Genomic DNA, 25,683 nt, shown 5'->3' with positions numbered 1-25,683 from the left:
TTCCACACGCATCTGTGTATCTGTGTATATCGTAGCGTAAAAATTCTTGAAGTGCAAAGAGGCATTTTAGATTTTTACTGCTATTGAAGAATTTAGAATTCTGCTGCCTATTCGTACATATAAAGTAAGTATTGTGTAATACAGCAAGATATATTGTGCGAAGTATGTTAATTGTATTGCTAAAAGGGTTTTTGTAGCTGGTATTGACTTCGGGCTTTATATCACAGATGCTAGACAAATATCGGAATTCTGCTGCCATTAGCGAACATTTTTGGTGTATAAATTTTATCGGCTGATAAATCTCCGGCGGGTATAAAAATATTATGTCATGTGATTAATCAGTTCTTTTTTTACAGCTAGAATCATAATGTATTTATAGTGTAATATATTGTTGCGGGGTGTATCACGAAGAGGGAGGGGAAGAATCACGAGAGGGCAAATCATGGCGAGAGTTTAGGTGTGGTTTGTATGTAGGCTTCGCTGCGATCACGTAGTAGTGAGGTCGAGGTGGCGGAACCCAACGGCTGCGGCATTGGCGAGAAATGTGGCTGACACGTGAGCAGTTGAAGCAGATGGGTCGGTCGTCCAAGTTTCGCCATTGTTCCGCGTTGCGTTAGCGATAGCGGTATCGCGTCGGGAAGGGGGCAATAGGAGCCCCAGCAGCTACCACTGAAATTGTGTGCTGGACAGATGGCTGTGTGGACAGCTGACCAGAGCTTAGGCTTACGTTTGCAGTAAGGCCCACATTCGCGAATTCTTGTCGAAAGGCAACCTGGATCAGAGCTATAGTAGTGTCCGACGAAGATGTAGCAGCTGTGTTTTGCAAGCGGGCTAAGCGGGGATCAATATGACGGTGTTTAGCTTGCTCACACCTCCGACATACCGCGAGGACAGAGTCGCCTCGTACAGTATTTGGAAAGGAGGAGGTCCAAAGCGTCATCAGCAATGCCCTTTACGATGTGGTCCACCTTGTCAGACACGGACGCTGCGCAGTCCACCTAGCGGCATAGAGCTAGGATGTCTTGTATATAGGAGATATATGATTCAGTCGACGACTGTGTTCGCGATGCTAGGTCCTTTTAAACCCCAAGCTTGCGTCCGATCGGCTTGGCAAAGAACCCCGAAGGTTCTCTTTGCACAAATTAGAGAATGTCAGATCTTCTTCGTACCTCTCAAACCAGACGTGCGCCGCAGTCGCCAGGCACAAAATGCCGTTTGCAAGCATCAGGGTTGCGTCCTATTGGTTATGCTTACTAACCCGCTCGTACATAGCGAGCCAGTCTTCGGTGTCGACGTCATCGGGGCCGCAAAAGGTGCCCGGATTACGAAGCTGTGCTACGGCGACAGTTGGCGCTGGTTGTACCGCTGTAGAAAGGGCGGCGCCAGACAGCATTATGCTTGCACCACGGTGGCAGCCTCTAGAAAAGAGATCCAGATTGTGAAATTGGTGATGCGCCCCGCACCTCTAGCAAAATGTTACGAAGCACACTCCATTGTAGCCGCAACAGTTCGCCGTTAGGAGCACAATCGGCGCACCAACACAACCTAGCTTCAGTGTCGGTGTTTTTCACTATACTCCAGCACTTCGCCGTCGTCTCCAAGACTGCGTACCCTAAAAATATTATGATTGAATTATTCTTTCTGTATTACAAAATTTGCTTTAGATGCCACTGGTACATAATCGTAACTGCTGAATTGGCATTTTATGTAAAAGTAAAACACTGTAAAAACTGTTTGAGCAGCAACACATTACTTCTTGAAATGTCACGGAGCCAGGTAAGCATATTTAATCCCATCAAAATCCAATTATCACCGCATCTTTTGTTTTAACATTGTATCACAAGAAATGTATGAACCTCTTCCTTGCTATTATTTCATCATGGTCTACATTATTTCATCTTGGTTCTCTTTAGGTGATGTTAACTGCAGTGTATGAATCATGCATATACCCGGAAGGCTACCAATTGAGTGACAACAGGTGACAGCCAGAATTTAGGAACTATATGCACTATCTATAAAACTCAGAACGAAATCATCAGATATAATCTCGAAGAAAGTCGTTATTATTTAAGCAGAAGGATTGAATGCGAATCATTATTTAGACTACAGCGTATTCCGTATGGTAGCGTTGAATTAAGTGTAGTTATTCTATGAATGAAATACAATGAATGCATATGTGCAAATATTTCCCCATGTACAAGACCGCTAAAATGTTTTCAGCCACATCCTCAGGTACAGTCCGATCAACAGAAGTTTCGGTTCATCGTTGACCTGAGCTAGATCAAATGTTTTTCCTATTTATGACAGATGCTCATAATTAATAATCTGAAACTTTACCTCGCAGGTGGATGTCTTAATGGGATACGCTCCTGTTGCAAATCTGACTCATATTGGTTTTCCTTTTCCGCTGTTAATAGCCATCTCGGATATATTATTCGTGAGTTCTATTTGTTTTATATACCCTAGGCCGTGTTGCTGTGCAGCGCCCCTTGAGGGCTGGCGTGGCATGATTGCGTCAGATATTATTTATAAAACCTGGATCCTCAAAAGAGAACGTCAAACTGTATAACACTCGAATAAGAATAGTTTATGAGCTGAACTTTAAAACCTATTAGTGTTTAATATTCTACACCCGAAAGTTACATTCTTCATGAAAATATGTCAATAAAGAAAACAGCACTTGTTATTTTGTCTTTTCATAATTTCGTCCAGAAATGAAGCGAGGTTCAGGGGTGCGTTTATACTATGCCTATAGTGTAAAGAGTCGCTTTTTTAGCATCGCTTTCGCGAACCATGTATCAAAAAAAGTTTTATGAAACCCTCTGGACAAGTATCATTCCATTTCATTATAGAAGGTTTCCAAGGTAAATGCAATCATCCTGCTAAGAAGGCGGAGTGTCTTAAAGAGAACAAAAAATGTTGTACAGATAGAGTGACATCCAGCGATGTTTATTCTACAGGGGTAATATACTAATAAAATAATAATATTGTGCACATACTAATATCTAATTCTAAATTCTTGGCTTGACAAACATTGTGTTCGAATGAAAAATTTAAATATGTAATGGAAACCACTAGGTGTATTATTTGTCCAAAGTTAACATTTACGCAGCTTTATTTGTATTCAGTGAAGGTTACCACCACGTTACTAGCTGCTTATATCGTATAGTCTATTGTATGTTCAAAGAAGATTTCTCGAGAGCCCTCGTCATATAACCTGACTTAGTTCTCTGAGACGCATACCGAAGTGCTCAAGCTTACCCAAAGGACGTGGGAAAATTGTTTATGTACCCGGTCTTGTAAAAGCGTTCAAAAAGCTATTGTACAAAATGTTACCTAGGCGCCAAAAGTTCGCTCAGTTCCTTGTGAAGGAAATCTTTATCTTCTCCACTGACAGTTTGTCCATGCAATCAATGCTTAGAATTGTTTCGAAATATCGACCAGCCAAACTGCTTTGAAAAGTAAATTTGAAGAGATTATGATAATCTTTCATATGTTGTCTTTTACCTAGGACTCTGACATTTGTAACACCTCTCTGAAATCTACTTGAGACAATTACGTTATATGATTCCAGTGAGCATTGAAGGTATTCATTGTTGTACATGTCGCAAACACTGCAAGGAATTTATTGATACAAAATATATTTTATGTGCCGCGAAATATACTGCGTCCGTGCGGTTCCTTTTTTATTATTCGTATCACTATTTATTGCTTGATTATGACGTGCTGCATAAATTATATAATCTGATAGAGCTACCCCAAGACAACGAAAAAGTTTCAGATGCAGGTTTAGAGATTTAAGCATCCACGTTTGCATTATCCCAGCCACCTGTGCAAATTTCTGATTATGCTGATTATTAGGCCGAGGTTCTTTATATTATTGATATTACCACGATTAGCCTCCACAATTCAGATCCGCTCGGCTGTGCTACGAAGGCATGCGCCGCATAAAAGATTCTCGGTACTATCCATTTGCAAAACATTAGGTCATGTGGGCTGATGGCAAGCCAACACAAATTTCACGAGCTATATATTACAGAAAAATATTAAAATAAAATATCATCCCTCCTTATGTGAAAATCTCTAGCAAGACAAACCCTACTATTAAGACACTACAGCAGTACCTGAGTGAGTAACACATGTGCTTAAACTGCGGCTAAGAAGAAATTCGCCCTCAAAGTGTGAGGAGTACGAATGCTCCTGAGGCCACTTAAGGCTGCTTACGAACATTAGCTAAAAATCTAATTGGAGTAAGATGCATTAAGTAGATATATACCGTGGCATAGGTGGACTAGTAGTCCAAGTGCCGTCGGCGTCGCCACCACCGTCTGCTTTGCCTCTCATAACCAGCTCCGCAGTTGGAGCAGCGCGCGCTGCTTCAACCCCCCGCCCCCCTTCCCCCTTCACTCTTTCTGCGTGGCGGCGACTGCGAGTGTTCTCCGATTGCTGCGTGCACTCCTGCCGCCACCATTTGCCGCTGCGTGTACCCCCCTCCTCGTCTTCCTTCGTGGCGGCGGCAGTCTTCTCCGATTCATTATTAATTTCAACAGCACAAACTCGAAGACAAAGGACAAGATGAAAGAAAGCCACAGTACAAGCGCTGACTCACAGTTATGCCTAAGCCCTTTACTCCAAGGCCCAGAAAAACAAACATGAAGAAAACGAAACATTCACGTGAAACAACCCCTGGGCTCACATGCTGGGCAAAAATCACTCAAAAAAGACACCTCTTTGCTTGAAAGAACAAGAGAAGTCTTGTTGACGCACTTATTGTCCGTTGAAATAAAATATGATTCCACTATCTCACTCGTCATCTGGATTACAAGACATTTGCGAAGATGATTTCTTCTCGTCTGTAGCTTGTGGCATCAGTTTTTTTTCGCCGCGCAACGTTCCCATGGGCCCACGTGCTGCCTCCTGTAACCTCCCGACAACTTAATTGCTTTCTTTTCTTCGACCCCAAAGCATCCTTCATGATAGTCAGAAACTGTTAGTGGAGTGTTTCTTGAAGGAATACGCGTGAAAAATTAAGAAAAGTCTGTAATTGTACATACGTGTCTTGCTCGAAATTTTTGCCTCAATCTGTCGAAAAGGTGAAACAGCTGATGAGCTGCGCTCAAAGTTTGCATCAGGAAGTAATGTAATCGTTGGCATTATTTTTACGTCTATTTAGTGAATGCCGCCCCGGTGATGTAACGCCTTTATGCATTTTACATACCACGCTGCTGCGTTGCCTTACTAATTGTTTATACACTGTATACGTCATGATTAAGCTTTTATATATAATAGTGCAAAGTATAGGACTGCATAGCACCACGAAAGGAGAAAAAAAAAGAGTTAAAATAGGTGTTTCGTGGCAAAAGGCATCATGACTATGTACTGAGACGCCACAATGCACATGCTGTCATTGGCCAAATCTTCTTCTTAATAGTCTTTAATAGGATTGTAGTAGAGCGTGACAAGTAGGCATAAAGTGTAATATCTCCTTCTCTGATGTTATTAAAATTGCTTGAACTATCATTGTTGTAACAAAAATGGTTGCCGCTTTTTTTGCTAGCCTTCTAGCTGTTATTAGCCTCTATAAACCCAACTTGCATATATCGCGGTTGGTTTGTGACTTTTCCTATACGCCAATTCACACTGAGAACAAAAAGCTGGCTATTGCGCATTCCGTGTACATTTATAAGAATATTTGCTTGTTCCCCTGGTCTCAATCTTTTCCTTTTACCCTTCTCATAATCGTTCAAGTTCAGTCAAAGCTAATGAAGTCAGATGAAAGCAATGTTTTCCTTCAGTAGTACCGATCTTAGCTCCTATATGCGTTTTCTGTTTATTTGAAGCAGCTGAAATGGCAAGCTTTTATTTTCTATTTATTTATTGTGAAATCCATGGAAATCAGAAAGTAAAGCGGTAACAATGTGATACAGGGTAGCATTGAAGGCAGGAAATCGTTATAGAAACAAACTTCTCCTAATATAAAGCTGTAGCTAAAGAACGGCGAAAGGTTACGTTATCATCAACAAAACTTTACTGGCAAGGCGGTTTCATTCCCTTTATGTCACAGAAGTAATTGCTAGAAAACATGTTTCTATAGGGCAACAAATACTGACTTTGGAATGTCGTGAATACGATGGGAACACAAAATGACTTTATAATTAGCTCGCTATAAGCACGAAATTGGCAAAAAGTTTATTAAATGGCTCAAAAGATTTCAGCCGTAATGGTAGAGACGAAGGAGAGGGCTGATTTTGATCGCTGACGTGCAGGCTATTCAGTCCAACTTAAGAAGAATATAGGAAGTCAAATTATGTTGAACGCCCCGCCGGGGTGGCGCAGTGGTTACGGCGCTCGGCTACTGTTCCCAAGGATGCGGGATCGAATCCCGGCCTCGGCGGCCACTTTTTGGTGGAGGCGAAAAGCAAGGCGCCCGTGTGCTGTGCGTTTTCAGTGCACGTTAAAGAACCCCAGGCGGTCGAAATTTCCGGAGTCCTCCACTACGGCGTCTCTCATAGCCTGAGCCGCTTTGAGACGTTAAACCCCACAAACCAAACCAAACCAAATTATGTTGAACACTTTCAAAAGAATTTCATAAACTCATATTAGCCGTGTCCCATAGTGATGACACGTGCTCGAGTTCCGGCCATACTTGTGTATACAGAACAGATGTTTTAGGCAAGACGGAACAGACCAGAAACTACTGCGAAGGTAAAGGGGCATGTGATTAACAGTATTAATAATATATATATATTGGTATCCCGGGCAGTTTCAATGCTTCATAACGCCGAATTATTTTTCTGAGATAAGGCATTCTAAAGCAATTATATTTATGCAGTAACGTGACGAACCTTATCTGTCTGAGATACACTGATAATTTTACACATGTTAGTCTTCAGCTCTTTTCCCATACGCTAGACAACTTTCATAGAACAGTTGGATCTATTTGCAAAACTCATGGTAAATGCTTTAGTTACATCTGTCGGAAATAGCGCAATCATCTGCAAAATATTGGAGCTTATTATGGATGAAATGTTATTTATCAAGATAATGAGTAAAAGGGGTTCAATCGCAGATCCTTATGCGATACAATGCAGAAAGGTGTAAGCGAGAAGTTTTATTTCTCACTGTAACAAATTAGAAGTGATTAGTCAGGACAGATTCAATCCATTTCAGAGTACTACACTGAAAAGTTATTTCTTTTAGCTCGGGGAGTAGAAGCCTGAGGCACCTTGCTGGGTACTAGATTGCAAATAGGTAGGCCGTAGGCCGTGGCGGACTAAGATGTTATTGTTTATTCTTACGAGACCCTAGCTGAGTTTTATATGAGTATGATTTCCAAACGCCATGCCGAGCGGAGATGCTAGGAACCAACTAATTGCAAAAACATCACATGTTCTACTAATTTGAAGCAAGTGCTGGTGTCAAAAGGGTGGAGCTGCTACTTCGAAGGAATCGATTCATCATTTGCACTATGAAACAAGCTTCCCGATGTTCTATTAACAAGTAAACAAGTGTAAAGTGAAGATGCATCGAATTATGAGGAAAATTGTCTTAAGAATAGGTGAAATATAAGAGCATATATCTTCTTACGCTCGTTGCTAAAATGTCGTAACTAACAGAGAAGTGGAGTCGAAGGTTATTCATTAGGGCAGAAAATGAACGGAATTATGACATTAGTCTTCGTGCGCGAGGAGATCATCAGTCGGTGTTGATTTATCCGCGAAATGTTTCTGGATTTTGTGTTCAGTGTGAATGGAAGGGCTTTAAATAAGAATAAAGACTGGCATTCTTTAACGAGATGCTGTGACACCTTAAGATGTCCTGTATTCAGACTAGCTGTATAAATGAGACGTAAGTCAAAATATTTAAAGAAAATCAATAAAAGAAGAAAGGTAAATATTTTCAGCATCGTGACGTCTTTTAAAACCTCGCACAAACTTGAAATCATTTCTTACGTATGACACTTTACTGTTTAAAATGAAAGATAGCCTGCAGTGGTTACTCTGCAGACTGAGCTGTGCCGCATGAGTTATAATACCTTCGCAAGATATTGATCTCTTTTAATAATTTTTAGAAACAATTTGGAATTGAATGCTTCTAGTATCTGGACTGCATTATCGGTTCCCAGTGGAACGTTGATAAACAATGCTATGAGATGGGTGTGGTTCTATTCTTGACGTGTATTGTACCTCCTCAAATAATAGAGGAAATTAAACTCTCGAATGATTCTGTGCATGGTTACAATGCATTCAGTGGAACCTACACAATTCTTACACATACAGAAGTTAAAAGAAGTCAAAATGTCACAAGTAAAAGTTAGTTTAGAGACATTCCTATAGAAATTACAGAAATTTTGTTTTTAAACTTGCGTCAAATGTTGATGTTTAAAGAGCATAACTTCGACACTTGACTGGAGAGAAAGACTTTCCGCATACATCAAAACAATCCTTGCTTTTGTCTGCGCACGCATAGTTCACTTCAGCATCTTTCGGTGCTGGATGCACTGCCAAACGGGGCTGCAAATCAAAAAATGAAGTTATCCAAAAACTCGTTTCAGAAACAACAGTTTAGTTATACTTAAATCGGCAGTTTTAGTTGCTTGGCCATTATTGGGACCTTTTATTATACGACTCTCGGTGGAGCTTCAAGTACAGCAGTTAAACCACAGAAAAAGTCCGCTCTCTAGGAGCGTCATTTTTGATGCCAAATCTCGCTTCTGTGTGTCTAAATAGACACCGAATGCAAGAGTAGGAGCAAGCACGCAAAATAAAAAAGCTTATTTGCCTCCTCTTAGATAAGAATTTACAAGCTACACTAGCCTTCATTGACAAAAACTTTCAAAGGTGGCCCAAAGCGGAAAATGCATCCAAAATGCAATAGAACGCAGAACTGTTCCTTTAAATGCGCTTCACAGTTTAATATTAGCCGGCTGGAGTTATCATATGCTGTTTTCCTTAACGCTTCAGCGCTTTTAAACATGGTGCTTTTTGGAAAGATTGACTTTGATATTTGTATATTGAACACCCTTTTCTGGTCCATGTAATGCGGCAAGAGTGACTTTGATATTTCTGTAATGACCATGATGTACTGCAACCTAAGTTTGCAGGAAGTAAAACAGCAACAATGTTGTGGAATTTATTCACTGCCCACGTAACACAAGCAGTCATGTCAAAAGTAATTGTAGAAAATTTAGAGCGTAGTATTTTATTGGACAATTATTTTCCTTCGATTGCAACATTCGACGACCTATAGTTGACAAAGGTAGTAGATGAGCAAATATTTCGCACTTGGGACTTAATATCAATATTTGAGACAGTCTCTAAGGTTCAGGCTTTATTTTTCATAAGACGAACTCGATATGTTGTTCAAGAAATCACTTTTGGCCTCTTAGACATCCTATTCTCATGTTTACCACTTACCACCGAAAAGTAAAAGGTATATTTAACCTCCCCAAAACTGCTGTACCAGAAAACGTTATCAACAAGGGGCCAGATAATTTAGATGCGCAACGGTTTATTTTTCTCTTATGCTCAGAATATATTCTTCACAGCTTCTTGTTGACCCCTTCGGAAACAGCGGCTATCTCTATCTTCCTGACCCTCCGAGAGAATTCCTGGAATCTTTCTGCAACGTATTTCAAGGAATGCCGTGTTCTTTGCTCTACATATTGCCACTGCTCAGCAGTCCCCAGCAGTTTAACAAGGTAAGGCACTGCGTTCAACGTTAACGACCACTGAATGGAAACCCTAGACGCCTGCACGGCCTCAATATGCAACGGTATTCTTGGCCATCAGGTATTTTCCTGCGCATATAATATTTCAGTACGGTTCGATTAGATTATTGCAATCACAGAGGCTCTCGTGTAAATTTGCGCATGATAAACACATTACTTTCAATGCTCTCTAGAGGTGCAATAATTGCATTTGCCGGAGTAGTAGCTGAATTGGCCAGTCCTACGAGCTACCTGTAATAATTTCCCTTTCATGACATTCTCCTTCCTCAAAGGTGCATCTCTAAAATGAATAAACAAAAATGTTCCTTCGTGGTTCATCGGTAATACCAGGACATATACTTGCTTGAAACGAAGGGAATGGCATTAGAGCCTAGGTCATCGTAAAAGGTGACCTACCATTTAGGAAACGCGTAAGGGAGTCACCCAAACGCAGTCATTTGCTTTATGTTTCGCATCAAACGTTTTGCGGTTGATTTTGACCGTCAGGGGCAGACAAATAAAAGATTAAACATTTCGGACTTTCTTAAACATCTATCTCAAATCTCGTGAATGCATGGGAAACATCAGCGCAGATTGCGCACTCCTCTTTGTTAAACGGCAGGATTCCTTTTTCCTATAGCGGTATATTTAGCGAGCCTACACATCAACTTCCTCCTCCTTCACAGATGTTAGGATATGTGGAGAAGAAATAAAGACGCACAGTTAGAGCGGTTAGTAATGCGCCGGCTTCTCGTGGAGGTCGGAAGGGGAGTGACGGAGCGCTGAGAACTGAGCGCAGTACATAGATCTACAGCAAAAGAATGTGAATTTACAAATGAGGCATTTACGCCCTACGGTTCTGCAAGCGGAACCGCAACAACGGGGCTTTTAGAGATAATTCGTGTTCATCAGCACGGACTACTACTTGGCCACGCAAACCGCTAGGAGCGGCCAAACCAACATGCAGATGTGGTAAATATTTCAGCCACAGAAGGAAGACCGTAACAGATTCGCACAGCTACTGTAACACCACTGCTCTCGCAATAGTGCACCGGAAGTGTCAGTAAGTGACTAGAATTTTTTTTTACTTACATAATAACGAGCGTGCCTCTTCAATTGGAAGATGGCCTAGATTACCTTCTGTGCAGAGCGTACATGGCTCGTTCATTCCCATATGCGTGGGCATTGCCTTAACCAAGCATTAAGAACAACACTTCGGAAAAATACGGGCGGGATGTCAAACGGTTGGTGTCATGCCATTTCTCTTTCCACTAATCAGTCATCTGCTAGAAATTGGATGATGCTTTTCGATAGATATTCTAACTATATGAACAACTTCTAATTTCATGCCGTTAATTATAATGTGAGGTACCTGACGAGAGTACGATATACAGACCCTTTCATTCCCCAATCAAAACCAGGTAAATACGTCTCTTTGCAAAACATTGCTCTAGTTCATCGATACCAGAATTTCGAGAAATGAAGATTGAATTTATACGCGCTATTGCATCTACTGCAAGAGAGGAACATATGCTGCTGCCAATTTCTTTAAATTATACTGATAATCAATAAGGTGCGATGTACGAGAAAGTAAAACTTGCTGAGAACGCTAATAAGAAAACATTTTTGCCTCCCCAAACGTAAAATTACCCCAACTCTTGATGATTTGCATTGGAGACCACAACGTGTAGTCCTAGAAAACGTTCATATTTCAGTATCAAATATAGCTTATATGCATCCCTCTTTAAACGACAATGTTGTTGTACAATGTTCTGCCATTAATGCACACAAAGAGGACGAGGTTTGGGGCAGAAGTTGCACTTGATCTTTCTTGTGTAAGAGAGAAGGAATAATCAGCATCAATAACAAGCACCAAAGAAGGGCGTTTTTTTCGTCCTTGATATTGTGTTTACAAGAATGGTGTTTTGGCTATGAAACATCACAAGGTAGCCTGTAATTATATCAACGCCCCTGTAGTTAGTAGTAAAGTCAACAAAGTGATCATTTGACTTCTGAATTTTATATTCAATCGTTCTCTTTTTACTGAGAAGGTAGAGGGCATCAGAATGCTCTTAGAAGGTACAAAATACCAAGCATGATACGTAAGATCATTCAAGCAAGTAAACCTTGGGCTCAAAAAGTTTTTAGAAATTTAATAATTTATACATTTAGTCTTAGTATAACTATAGCGTTATGTTACAGCAACGTCAATAGATAATCTGTATTTAATTCGATTGTTGCTGCGCAAAGAGTGCCAAAAATCATTTTAGGCATAGAGATTGAAGCCTCCTCAGCGGTGAGTAATGTCAGTCATGTGACAAGGTTTCCAGTGATACAAATCATTCAGGTTTTTAGTTTATCGCGCTCATTGAAGTACCAAAATACCAAAGTACCAAAATACCAAATACCAAAATACCGAAAATGTATTTTACCAATGGATATCTTGGTTGCACTCGATGGGAGTTGGTAAATCTTGGTGGTGAATATTTTAAATCAAATATTCGGATCGTTAGTAAGTGAAGAGACAAACGGTGCTAATCACTCCTGGGGAAAGCGATTGAATTACAATTATAAATTCAAAAAACTCGGATTCAAATTTGATTTTGTCTAAATAAAAAATTGATTTTTTTCAGACGAGGTCTCCAGTAATTTTGTCCCACGCTCCCATCGGTACATCGTTTCAAAACCTGCGGCACTTTGTACAGGTTAGAGCAAAATTTTGAGTAAAACTGTGGACTTGATGCACTAGACACTTTATTTGCTGATGCCTTTTTATGCATGAAAACCTGTTACCTTATAACAAGGAGAAAGCTATACACAAATGGCACTTACATTCCAGGAGATATACACAAATGGAGATATACACAAATGGCACTTACATTCAAGCTTGAATTTCGAGCCCTTTCCTCAAACTACCGCGTGTCAAAAAAATGATTTCGATCCGTTACTTAAAACAATCAACCAGCTACATTTATTTCTTCTGCTTCAGTAAATGCTTGAGAATTATGCCGTGAATATTGCGCTTCAAAGTGATGCTTATGAATCCAGTAACAGCATTCCTTCTCTATATCTAAATTCTACGTTTGCTAGTTCTCGAAAGATGAGGATCAGAGCGCTCATAAAATCAAAGTGCTTGAGTTCATTAGATAATCAGTCTGGGCAGTACGGCACCGTAACCGGCACTCTCTCAATTAAGTACAATTATTATAGCGAAAGCATTAAAGCCCTATCTTCACAAATATCTCTCCGCAGAAAGCGTCCACCGAACGGTTCGCAATATGGTGTCCGCAATGGTTGTGAGTAATTGAGAAGTGATACAGGTTAATGAGTGGTTGAAATCGATAGAAGGTGACGTACTGTTATCCTAAACATATTTGGCCAATACGTTAGTTAGGTAATTAATTATAGACAAAACATTTAAAAGGAAAAGGGAAATATTAGCCAATGATTTGGCATCACATTTGAATGTATAAATAGTTAAATAAATCAGTCAATTAGGTGGCGTCAAGTATGTGACGTCCCGCAACCTGAAGTCGAGCCACAAAAGGGCATAGGAAAGGATTGGCACGCAATTTGAAAGCATCAAAGACTAAACCGGGTAAACAAGAAGTCAATTAATACGATGTCAAGGATGTGACGTCACGCAACAATGAAGTATAGCCGAAAAAGGGCATAGGAAGAAATTGGCACATAATGTGAAAGTAGCAAAGGCTACAATGGGTAAACAAGAAGTGAATTAAGCAACTAGAAGCAACCAGAAACAACCAACAGCAGCATCCGAGCTTTCGCATTACGACAATGCCGATTCTGGAGTGCGCTATAATATTTTAATTGTTACTTGAAGGTTTATTAAAACGCATTAGGACAACTCGGGCAGTGACGGCAGCGGTCCGTGGTCAGACAGGTCATGTCCGAGAACACACAGGAGCGATCGCAATACCGCTCACTATAACGTTCAGACGTTCTTCAAGAAACTTATTCCTCGTTCTAATTGCCCCGCGGAGAAGAGCCGTCATGCTGGCGCATTACACCGTCCGCAAGATGGTAGAGTCATTACACGGTTTAAGGCACTGGACATGAACAGTCTCACTTTCTTGCCGGCGAAGATCCGCAGTGGGTGTCAGAGCTTCCATCTGATAATTAACCGACGTGGTGCGTTCGAGGTCTCCGTAAAAACAATGAAACTTGGTATAAAGGTTTCTGGAGATACGGATTACTGCATGAAATCATGAGCCATGCGAGTCTCCAAGAGAAAAAGTGTGGAGTCGTTGATGACGGTTGTGGCGTGATGTCTGGTGATACTGGGTGTCAGTGGTGAGGGAGCGGACAATTTGGCGACACTCAACAGAGTGTCAGGCAGGTTGCGATAGTGGAGTATATTGATATGCATCAGGTTGGTACGAGAGAATATCAAGTGGAGCAGAAAGGTGGCGGCCGTAAAGAGCTTAGGACTGAGAGAAGCCAGTATTCGACTGCACTGCAGCATTGTAGGCGTAGATGATATGTGGAAGAACGAGATACCAGTTTGATTAGTCGGAGAATACGTAGTTAAAAAGCATATCGCAAAGCGTACGAATAGCTCGTTCTATAAAAAGTTAATCTGCGGATGGCAGGCGGTGCTTTATCAATGAATGACGTTGCACTTGCTAAGCAGAGCTTTGGCTACGCCTTATTAGAAGACGCGTCCTCTGTCGCTGAGCAGTTCGCGAGATGCGCCGTGAAGGACGAATCGTTTCAAAATGAAGGAGGCTACGTCGGCCACTGAGGCGTATGGACAGGCTGCTTTTTTACATACCTGGTGAAGTGATCAGCTGCGAAGGGGGCCAATTGGTTCCCATTGAGATGTATAAGCATTGCTGCAGCTGCATATTAGGCAAACCTGATTAAGAATTAGAGAACATAAAAGTAATCAAAACTACACAAAATACAGAAAACATTCTGAACCAAATATGACTGCATTTCTGCGTTCTTGCTGTCAGTGCTGTTACAGGTACACAAGCCTCTCATTCGCAGAGGAAGAAAACCACATTCCGTTCATATGAGCTGTTAACAATAACCTATACAATCCGCAAAGAACCTCCAGGAGCTGTATTTGTTGATTTGTGTTCCCAATAGTTTCCCTTGCATAGTTAGACTTAATGCAAAATTTGTGTGTGATTTTAAAACGTAATGCCAGAAACAAGCAAAAGCAGTTATGAATGATGATTGTTTTCTTCGTTTCAATAATTGCTTTTAGTGCCTTGTGGATTTCTCCATTAGCAAGAATGTTTCGATGAAATGAATACCGGAGGAAGAGAAGAGTGTGTGAAAAATATTTAGGTTGGAGGCAAGGTTATTACGTCGATTGCTGGTGCTTTCTTCATTTTGTTCGCAGATCAATTAGTCTTAAATGAAACATATCGATTCGATTTCGGCTTTTGCTAACGCTAGTATGTACGTAAGATGGACGTCGACGATGTCAGGTTATTTCTTAAGCCTGCAAAATGAAGACAGGTATCTGATGTTTCCGATTTCTTGCTATGACTAAGTGGAAATGTTTTATTTTTGCATAATTTGATAAAGTTTAATAAAGATATTACTTATTCTTAGATAAAGCGGTATACATACATTTGCTCGGCTATATTATTATCTCATACATGGCTCTAGTGTCTTAGAAAGTTCCACCTGCATTAAAAACAAAATCCTAAACCTGTCACGATCCATGGCAGTGCTTATATAAGACAATCCTGTTACCTCAGTAAAAGCAACTCTTTTCAGTCCTAAGGCACACTACATTTTGTCGAGTGGCGATTATAATTTAGGAAAAAAATCTCTTGAGGATTGCCTTTAAACGTCGCGGTTCGGAACGTGCAATGTCTACTAGGCACTAGGCACGAATTGCACCAACCTTTTCATTCTTTCGCGGGCCCAATACAATTCTATTCCGAAGTCATAAAAGTTACTAAGAATACGAACTATTTTGCACACAAACGGATATCTTGTTTCTGCATGACGAAATATGGATAAATTTGTATACTCTTCACCCCATACATTCTTTTGATTTTTTTAGATTTACAGGGCCAAGAATTTTGTGATGTATGACCATGGGCTAATTCAAAATAAAAATATTTACGGCCAGGTGAGAAAATTATGTGCAATTTTTCTTTTATTCACATCTATCATCAATGCTATAAGGTCTACCGTTAAACGTTAATTGGCTGGTTTCCTTGCATTAATTTGTGATCTGTAGAATAAGGCCATAATTGTATGTTGAAGACATTGCCCGGCTATAAAGCTTTTCTTAATTAGCTTTTGTATTTGAACATTTGTGCAGCAAGGTGCGTGTGCTCAAAAGTTCCTGATAATATTTTCTTTAAAGCTAGTAATGCCTTGATAATGGTCCCTGAGATATATTGCAGCTTAGGTACATTCAGGACATCTCTCAAAACCGTTTGCCAATTCTGGCATAGTTCACAAGACCGAGGCTGTCGAATAGAGTTCTCGGAGCGAAAGCCGGCCTTACCTATACTTGCGCGATATCCGGCTGCCACGTTTGCTTTCAACACTTCACGACGCGCAAAAAGGAGGCGTCGATAAGCATTGTTCAGCAACCGAAAGGGCGAGCGACACAATCGCATGCATAACAGGTACAGGAGTAGAAGAAGTCTCCCCTGTCGCAACTGGTATGCCTATTATTCGTAAGACTTCACCAACTGACCTTTCTGTCGTGCTTGACTTCCACATTTCAATGCTCATATTAGACGGAAACGCTTTTCTTGCAAAGCACCCCGTAGTGAAGTACTACTTTTTTATTACCATGCAGATCTCATTTTCTGGTTATGCTGGAGGTAAATGTTTGATACGGATTTTAACCGAAGGTATTTTCCTTGGATTTCACGCCTCAGTTACTTCATTACGCCTGTACTACTGTAGAGCATCTACTGAAGAGCACGCCGTTAGAGGACAACACAGGATGGAGATAGCGCCGTCAGAAAAGGAAGTTGAGCGGAGAGGAAGGTTTTTTAGACGGAGAGAGAATGCAGGGGGTATTGCGATACCGAACGCATTGGGGCGCGCGTCAATCATAGGAAGGCTCACAGCTAAAGCTGTAGGTGTTCCAGCGATAGCATCTATAACACCACCTTTCAATCCGCGGTTGTTTTTCCATAATTTCGAAGCGCAGCCGTTGGCGGTCGGGTTCGAGCCGGTGAACACCAAACCCGACCGCAGCCGGCTAAATTATGGTTTTGGGAACATAAGATGCTTTTTGCTTTTAAGTGGACACTATAAAATCATGGACACCTACACCTAACCACTTCAAGAACAGGTTTTCATATTGTTTATTGCAAGCTTTAAACTGCGTAAATTCATTGTCCCAACTATGGTGTCCCTCAATTTCTTTCTCTTCGCTGGCTTTCATTCACCAAGTTAAAGCTAACAAAACCATTACAGTCTGTTCGTGGCGGGTTTACGGCTTTTTGGAACTAAAAACATTACATATTGAACCTAAACAGGAACACACCCCAGGAAAGATGTAATTTATTTGAATGCTGTGAATTGAAAAAAAGTCTGAAAAACTGAACTCAGAGGATTCGAACATGTTTTCGGTGTTGAGATAAGTAGTATTAATCTACTATGAACGTATATATGAGACTACGTCTCCTCTTTCTCTCTTTCCACTTTCACTCCCACCTTCCTCCCTTCCCTTACGGCGCTGTTTAGGTGTCCACAGAAAACAAGTGAGACAGTTACCGCGCTTTTCCCTTCCTATAAATCAATCAGAACATATATATGAACATAAACTGGTTTAGCAGAAAGGAAAAGCGCCGTACCGCGCACATTTTGAAGCTAAAACAAAAGTTAATAGAAATAGGGTGATAAATGGTAGATGTCCTCACGGTGGCTTTGCCCGATTGCTGATTGTAGCTGGCACTTTCGCAATATGGCGCAATTGCTGCGTGGCTGTGGCATCGAGCCGGCGCCAATGTGCGCTTTTCCCTGTCCCGATGCGTCAACGAAAGGAGAACTAAGTTTTCTCCTGAGGAACTTTTCTACCTTAGGCAGCTGGAGTTCCTTTGCTAATGATCGTGCCTTTTTGTTTCCGGTTCGGATGGAGAGTTGCGGGTGGTTTTTAACCCACATTGGTACCTGTAATATAATGTAAATATCTATGTCAACTCACAGCTTTATAGATCGCAAAACACATGTGGAAACACACATGTCGGATGCACGCGTCCGGGGGGTTTTGACCCACATTGGTACCTGTAATATTATGTAAATATCAATATCAACTCAAAGCTGTACACATCGCAACACATAGGTACAATACAACTGTGCATGCGATTGCGCTATACGTTTCTATCTCTCTTTATTTGGGAAATTATTCTACGCGGTCTGCACTATCTTGTACAATGCTATTAAAATTGTATGTATCATCAGCACCAACAGCCAAATTCTCTAAGTAAAAACTGATTTACGATGTGTCTGGTTCTTAGGATGTATGTTAAGTGCTCTTTCCTTTGTTCTTGATTATGCACATTTTCTGTTTTGGTCATTTGTCGCCGCTCATGTGAATGACTAATACGTGATAAAACGTTTTCTAAACACAACTTTCGCCTCTTGCCTTACGGCGCAGATTCGATGATTGCGCTGAAATTCGGGGGTAGTGGTGTAAAGTATTGATTCAATTCTATTTGCATAGAGAGTGGGGCTTGCTTTAAGGGCCACACCCTGAAACATTCAAGCAGTCGTCCCTACTCCGGAACACCTGCTGCTTCCGCGGCAGCTCGGGCTCTATCCACGGGAGCTAATTAGCTTGTATGATATTGAAACTGAGCAGGGCAGCCTCTTAGATCTCTTGGGTAGGTTAGGGAATTGGGGTTAGCGGAGATATAGAGGCCTGGCAAAACCATGTTGTATACGTCCGATAACGCGCAGGCTCTCTGCGTTTAACAAAGCCGGATTGAAATATTTCAGCACTGCTGGGCATCAATACTACTGCGTTGATGTAAAATGACTAATCTAACTCTCATCGGTTGTGGTTACCACTTACGCAGGGAGATGAGAAGAGCTATTCTGGAATTGATATAATTCAACAGTGTATTTGTAAGTTATATCCGGGATAAGTTCTGACACTCCAAGTGGCGATTGTTAAGGCGATTCTCGATGGTTGGTCGCGCGAGCTGAGGCGTCTGGTGTATTGCTTTTGTCTAATCCCGCTAGTACTATCGTTCACATTATGACAAACGTCCCGGTTCGATTTTGCTACTCGCACCTAATTGTGCCAGTACGTCACGAGATGCATACTCGGTTTACATTCCGGCCGGCATCCAAGGAGTCGGTGATGATTACCCTGGAATCTGATCCTGCAGCGGCTAATAATATGGCAACCTCCTCTTCGTGTTTAACCTTTGGGGCACGGAAAGTGAGTTCCTGAATGTACGTATTTCGTAGATTACTGAGCTCGTATAGCGTCCCTGAGGCGCAGGACAGCAGCATCTATGTAGAGCCACAGCTGTCATTAGCCATAGCTGCGCCGCTGGCGTGGTCGCGAGTAAAGCAAGGAAATATGACACTTACGGCGTCACTCTTTTCCTTTAGTAGTCTACAATTATATACATGAAGTTTGCTTACTTTAACTTTCATCTGAATTCAGCGTCATTGAGTTAGACCCAGGCGACTGTAAGCCTGTAAAGGCTGCGGCTGTGACGACTGTAATGAATTTTATACAGCAATGGCTTTTAGGGTTTGTTAAGCAGCAATGGTCTCTGCAAAACTTGTGCGTAGGTGACTGCAGGCTGACCCTGATTAGTCATCTGCCTTGGGTTCTGGAGAACAAAGAATGGCTGGAAAAAGGGGAGTTGAAGCATTGCTTAAACCCATAGATACGAACGAAAGATCGAGTAGCCACGGTAATAGTTGTAACACCACTTTTTGTATCCGCTATATTTTACCCTTTGAGTTAGGTTTTAGTGAAAGGAAGGCGTAGTGTACAATTTATCGGCAGCGCTGATTGTTAGGCACATACCCTTATTAGGTAAATGTCACACCAGATTTTTGAATGTCAAGTCGGTGGTTTTGGGGGAAAGCGCGGTACGCTCATTGCCCACGCTAAAATGTATTAGATATTTAGAACGTCACAGCATCTGGCTCAATCCAGTGTTAACCTCATATGCATAACAGCCGTCTCAGCCTGCTCCTTCACTTGAGGATGAAAAGCGGTACCGATGACCTTGGCTCTTGCTAGGCCTGCAATGCTTTTGCCCAACACGGAGTCGACCACTTGTACCTACGTTCTGATGATGAAATGGAGAACGGTTCATTTCTTATCCCTTCAGTCGACCTTGCGTAAGCACAGTGTGTAAAGTGCATGCAAGATAATTCTCACTGGAAATAATTACTATGTTGTGCTATGGATTACTGCTATGTATTTCTATAATTATCTAAACGCTATAAAATTTTATACTTTCAGGCCACACCACCTTCGTACCCCCTGGAACTCGTCGCTGTTCCTGTGCAATTATACTGGTCTGAGGGAGATTCAGTAGCCAACACTGAAGACGCTGCTGACCTCATGAAGAGGCTGGGTTCGAATCTTGTCTACCAGCAAAAAATGCCACAGGAGGACTTCCGACACTTTGATTTCATCACTGGCTCCCAGGCCGCGGACTTTCTTCACAAGCCAATGATTGACGCCCTCGATAGTCGAGCTAGAGGGCAACAGTGATAGCGTACATTGCAAATCGGAGATATGTATGGGCTCTATAAATACTCTCCAACTACATGCAATTATTCCGGAAGAATTTGTGTGTGTAACCTTTTACTCAGCCTGCACGAGGTATTGTGACTGTCCAGGGCAAAAGCTTTGTATTTGGGAGGAATTGTTGCCTTATTTAGCTTTATACAAAATCTTGAGCTCCAAAAAACACCTTCACTGCAATTTACTACATCGAGGCCTGGGTAGAGGCATTAAAAATTGTATCCGTACAAAAATATATTAGTGATTGAATGCGGAAAGCAGTTTTACAATTATAACGTTTCATTAGCCTTCCTCTCGCTTTAACAAATACAGAAAACGGGTTTCAGGGCCGTTGTAACTATATAGGAAGTTACACAATACAGTACATAATAAAATGCGCATTTGCTGTGTAGCTTTTAGAATACTGGGTAATCTAGAACACCGTGTAGTCGTTCGCTCCCATAGCTTCTAGGCATAAGCACGCAGCCACATCATCGGCCCGGACCAAGCAGATGTGTTGAGTTTTATTGCGATATATTTCTAACTTCTTTTTGCGTGAAATGCAGTGTACACTTTCTCGGCTTTGTAATTCATTGAAACATATTTCAGATATCTGAGCTACGTATTGAGTTAGCTGAAACACACACAAAAAAGACACTTTCACTAAGGTGCTTGTTTGTGCCAGTGAATAATGATGAACTGGTATATTTTCAGAACTATAAAATGAGCAATTTTGTCCTCAGGAGGAGGAAAGGTAGGCAAGGTAACCGGGAAAAAAAGCTGGGTGCTAATCCCCAAGGTAGAAAATAGACGAAGTGTTCTAAAGAATATGAAGGAGAGAGGATTAAGAGAGCAAAGCCAGACACTAAGCGTAACACGCGCTGTTACTGTCATAGCTTATCGTGAAGGCTCGATACTCTTAGGAAACGAAGCAGTGCCGAGCTTGTCTTCGCCGCAGACAATCGCCGTTGTCACTGTCGGGGATCTCTTCCTTCGTCGGCGAACGTGAGGCGAGATTGCCTAATGCGCGGGATTAGAGATTGGTTTCAACTGGGATCATTTTGTACAAGTGAGCGGTACCTCGATGGGAACCAAGATATGCCCAAATTACGCCAACATTTTCATGGGATTACTTGATGACAAATTCCTTGGTAGATGTAGCTTAAACCCTTTTATTACAAGCGCTACATAGATGATATTTTTTTTCATCTGGCACCACGGTGAATCAGAACTTGTCCTTTATAGCAAGATTCAACAGCGTGCACCCATCCATTTCTTTTACAGAATCATATTCGGCATCGTCAATAAATTTTTTGGACGTAACAGTGTCTTTGTCTGGCACTAAACTCGTGACTAAACTTTATAGGAAACCGACTGACAGGCGTCAATACCTCCATTTCGAGAGCAGCCGTGCAAGGCACTGTAAGACCAGTATACCATACAGCCAAGCACTTCGTTTTAACAGAATTTGTTCAAAAGATTCGGACTTCGTTGACAACTGCGGGAAACTGCGTGATGCCCTAACAAGAGAAAGATATCCAACGCAAATTATTGACGACGCAATAAAACGCGCCGATGTAATGGACCGCAAGGATCTCCTTAGCTCACATGAACATACTTGACAATCACCGAACCCCACTTTAGTGCTAACCCATTGTGCGTCAGCACCAAGTGTTAACGGAATTCTCCGAAAACATCACAATATCTTTATGCAGAGCTGTCGCCAGACCCAAATCTTCCCACAACCACCTCGTGTCGCATACCGAAGGTCGCGAAATTTGCACGACTTGCTAACTTCATCTAAAATGACTAACACTCTTTCAACTGGCTGCCGCCCTTGCCAAAGGCCACGTTGTAAGGTGTGCGATCATATGACCACCACTACAGTAGTGAAAAGCACAGCATCAGACTTTTACTGTAAAATAAAAGGTGATTTCACTTGCGACAGTAGCAATGTCATCTATCTGCTCCAGTGTTCTATGTGCGAACTCCAATACATTGGACACACTGACCTGCCGTTCAGGTTACGATTCAATAACCACAGATCCATGCTAAAAGCTCACCTAACCTTTCGCTTTTCAAACATGTCGCGATTCCGAGCCATACTTTTCACAACATTACAGCCACAATACTGGAATCTGGTTTTAAATCTCATCATGAAAGAGAGGTTCGAGAATACTTTTTAATATATATTCAATGCAGTTACTTGTGGTCTCAATGAAAACCTAGGGAAAATATCTTTTTCTCCCAAGACGCAAGTATTTAAGTGAAGGTGCATGACTATGTTTACGTTTTTACATGTATTTGCTTTCAATACAAAAGAGTGCTCTAGTAACCTTGATTTGAACTTTCTAGATGTCAGCATACAAAAATATCTTTTTCTGTATGTTTCACTAGCGACTGCGCCTCGTGTATTGAATTTTGCATTTTTTTTTTGTGTGTGTAAAGGATGATTACTCAAATATTTAGGGGAATCCCCCAAGGTGGAGTAGATTTGTAATAAGGGAGTAATTACTCATTGCATCCACCCAAGCGCAGCCATACGGCTACAAAGGAAAGCTATACAGCTTTCTCAGAAACTTCGTAGTTAAAGAAAAATTCGTCCTGATCCGGGAATCAAACCCGGCACCACCGCATTTCCGGGGCAGTCGCTCTACCGACTGAGCTAACCAGGACGGTCAGCAGATCAGATGGTAGGGCGAGAGCGAACTGATCTATAACTTCGAGTTATAGATAAATTCGCTCTCGCCCTACCTGGATCCTGGAAGACTTGTATGAAATATATATATATATATATATATATATATATATATATATATATATATATATATATATATATATATATATATATATATATATATATGTTGTGTTTGCGCGTGTGCATTCTGATGGCAGTTTTGGCAAATTTGGGGTGCCCGGCGTGATTACTAAGAGTATATATTTCATTGGTTCAGTCGGACCGCTGCCTGGCATGTTACTAAAATTACTTAGTCTTTTCTTTCTTTTCTCTCTTGCCATTCATCAGATCTTGAAGACATCCCTCTGGATGCGGCATTAATAAATTCAACGACAGTACAAAGTATGTCCAACCTGTCTCACATCAAAAGCTGCCTGAAAGCCGATTGCACTGTTTGGCTATTTGTAGTCAGACGAAAAACTACTGATACCATTCCTTGCAACTGGGACGCGGGGAGGAACCTTGTGTTCCTATTATATGATGTTCGACAGCACGAATATCACCTACTTATCATAGTGATTAACATACCTTATATTAACGAGAGAATTTACAGAGCAGTTTCCTTTCAGCTTCCTTGGCAAAAGAGAATTCTTCCAGTAAAAAGGGAGAAGATTGAATAACGTACAACTCCATGGGCCAGCAAAAGTGTATAACTGCTTATGTGAAAAGGGAAAAAGTATTTGTTCAATATCATCCTGACTGCATTGCTATAGCCCCATCAAAAGAAATGCCATCAAATTTTTATCAAACTGTGGTCTTCTTTATAAAAAAAAGGTGCTGCTCAACGTTTGCTGTTGTCCCAGTACTCCTTCGTTTAGCAAATTATATTCACCGACTCCCGTCGGGTTTTATGTATGCTGCCGGCAATCACTGAAATATTATTCAGGACATAGCTCACTTAATAATAAATATTTTTCTGAATGAAAGCTAGAACAAAATATACCCTCGGTCGGCTTAGAAAAACGTTTGCTTCGTTACTTTTAAAACTGTTTAGATATGATTTTGCGAAGAGTGAAAACAGCCCCGAAGGCCACAACAGCCTCTTCACACGTTGCAACACACAGGGTCGGCAAAGAAGCCAGTATAATACTTGTGCAAGCATGATGGGTTCTCCTCAGAAAGCCCTTTCTTCGACTTGTAAGCGGAGATCAGGTACCCTCATATGACTCCAACCGACTCCACCGGTTGCGTTGGCGTCGAAAAAAAAAAATCGAAGTTATCTCTATCAAAGCAGATGTTTGTCAAACCTCACAAATGTCGTCCCGCCGTTATGACTGTGGGTGACGAGCCACTGAGGTCGGAAGGAGGGACATGGCTTCGAGGGAGCGTAGCGGCTACTTCGGCTCGTAGACGCACGCTTTCAGCATGCGCACTGTCCCATATATGGAAGGACGAACGCACAAGCACGTACGTAGAGATAGTAATTATGCGTGCCCTCCACGATGTCTTTTCGCTCAAGATACTACATCCCCCGCGTGACTGCTAGCTCATTCACCGTGCACGCAAGGACTACATCGCTTCTCATCTATATGTACCCGCTCTCTTCGTACTTCTGCCAACGGAACATCATAAGGGCATGCCGCGTTAGGATACTTCAATCAATCGGCCTTGAAAACGGTTTCCTGCTTAAAATGCTGCCGTTCCTCGCCCATTCCTCTCAGGTGATGAAAGCTAAGCTGCTAGCCGCCACGTGCCGATGCCTAAATACCATTACGAATGAAAGAGAAGGGGTTGAAATGGATAGCGCTCAATGTGGTATCATGTAGTCAACATTTGAAGAAATGTCTCCGTTAAGGTAGTTTCGAGTGGCAATATATTTGACCTAACATAAGAAAATAGCGCAAAAGAATCTCGCGCATGATGGTTTTCGGGATCCATTTATTTTCTGAAGCTACTGTGGGATGCTGAAAAGTAGATATATTTACAATTTGATTGGAATAGATTAAAGCTCCCACACGTAGCTCAATACGCTTTCAAATTTCTTCCGCGCTCTAAAAGAGTTTTAAAACAACCGTAAATATCATATTTTCTGCATTTTGAATTATATTATGATAACTGTAGGATACCTAATCTACCAGACATTTATTACCATAACCTCAATGTTGTAAAGTGCTTATTTATATCAAAATGGCTCTTCTGAAGCTCGTGCTGCGGTGAAAACGTTATTTATGACTGCTGTAACAACGCAATGCTACGCATTTCTTAATCAATATATAGCAGCTGGGGTAATAGTCAGGATTTTTTCCATATGGTAATTAAGAAGTTATATTCTTCGCAGGCATATCAAAATTCTCTTCTAGACTTTCTTCCTTTCAGATCATGAAGACAGGACTGCCAGCAAATTTAATGTTATTAGCGTTTGTTTTCCAGTCTCACGGGTACAGCCTTGTTAGAAAGTGTATAGCCCCCGTGGTCTGTTTATGAGCCGTGTAGCAAAATTCGTTTAGCATTGGTAGAGGTCCTTCCTACTCGAAAGAGTACGACAAAAAATATTATAACCAACTAATTCGCAACACTGGA

The 25,683-nt window shown here is 41.3% G+C and overlaps 1 protein-coding gene across 1 annotated transcript in view; it reads left to right on the top strand.

Annotated features, from left to right (window-relative positions):
• LOC146174463 (lipase member N-like) overlaps positions 1-20,414 on the top strand; it is a 35,993-nt gene extending 15,579 nt beyond the window's left edge. The window contains exons 6-10 of the mRNA XM_084585401.1: positions 2,345-2,437; positions 9,548-9,700; positions 12,343-12,414; positions 15,759-15,827; positions 20,160-20,414. Coding sequence (XP_084441527.1) covers positions 2,345-2,437; positions 9,548-9,700; positions 12,343-12,414; positions 15,759-15,827; positions 20,160-20,414 — 642 coding nt within the window. The remainder of the gene's footprint in view (positions 1-2,344; positions 2,438-9,547; positions 9,701-12,342; positions 12,415-15,758; positions 15,828-20,159) is intronic.
• The last annotated feature ends 5,269 nt before the right edge of the window (positions 20,415-25,683 follow it).

This window comes from Amblyomma maculatum, chromosome 11, assembly GCF_055883805.1.
Source record: "Amblyomma maculatum isolate TAMU_Amacu chromosome 11, ASM5588380v1, whole genome shotgun sequence".
Lineage (NCBI taxonomy): Eukaryota > Metazoa > Arthropoda > Arachnida > Ixodida > Ixodidae > Amblyomma > Amblyomma maculatum.
This window is presented reverse-complemented; position numbering and strand designations above follow the sequence as displayed.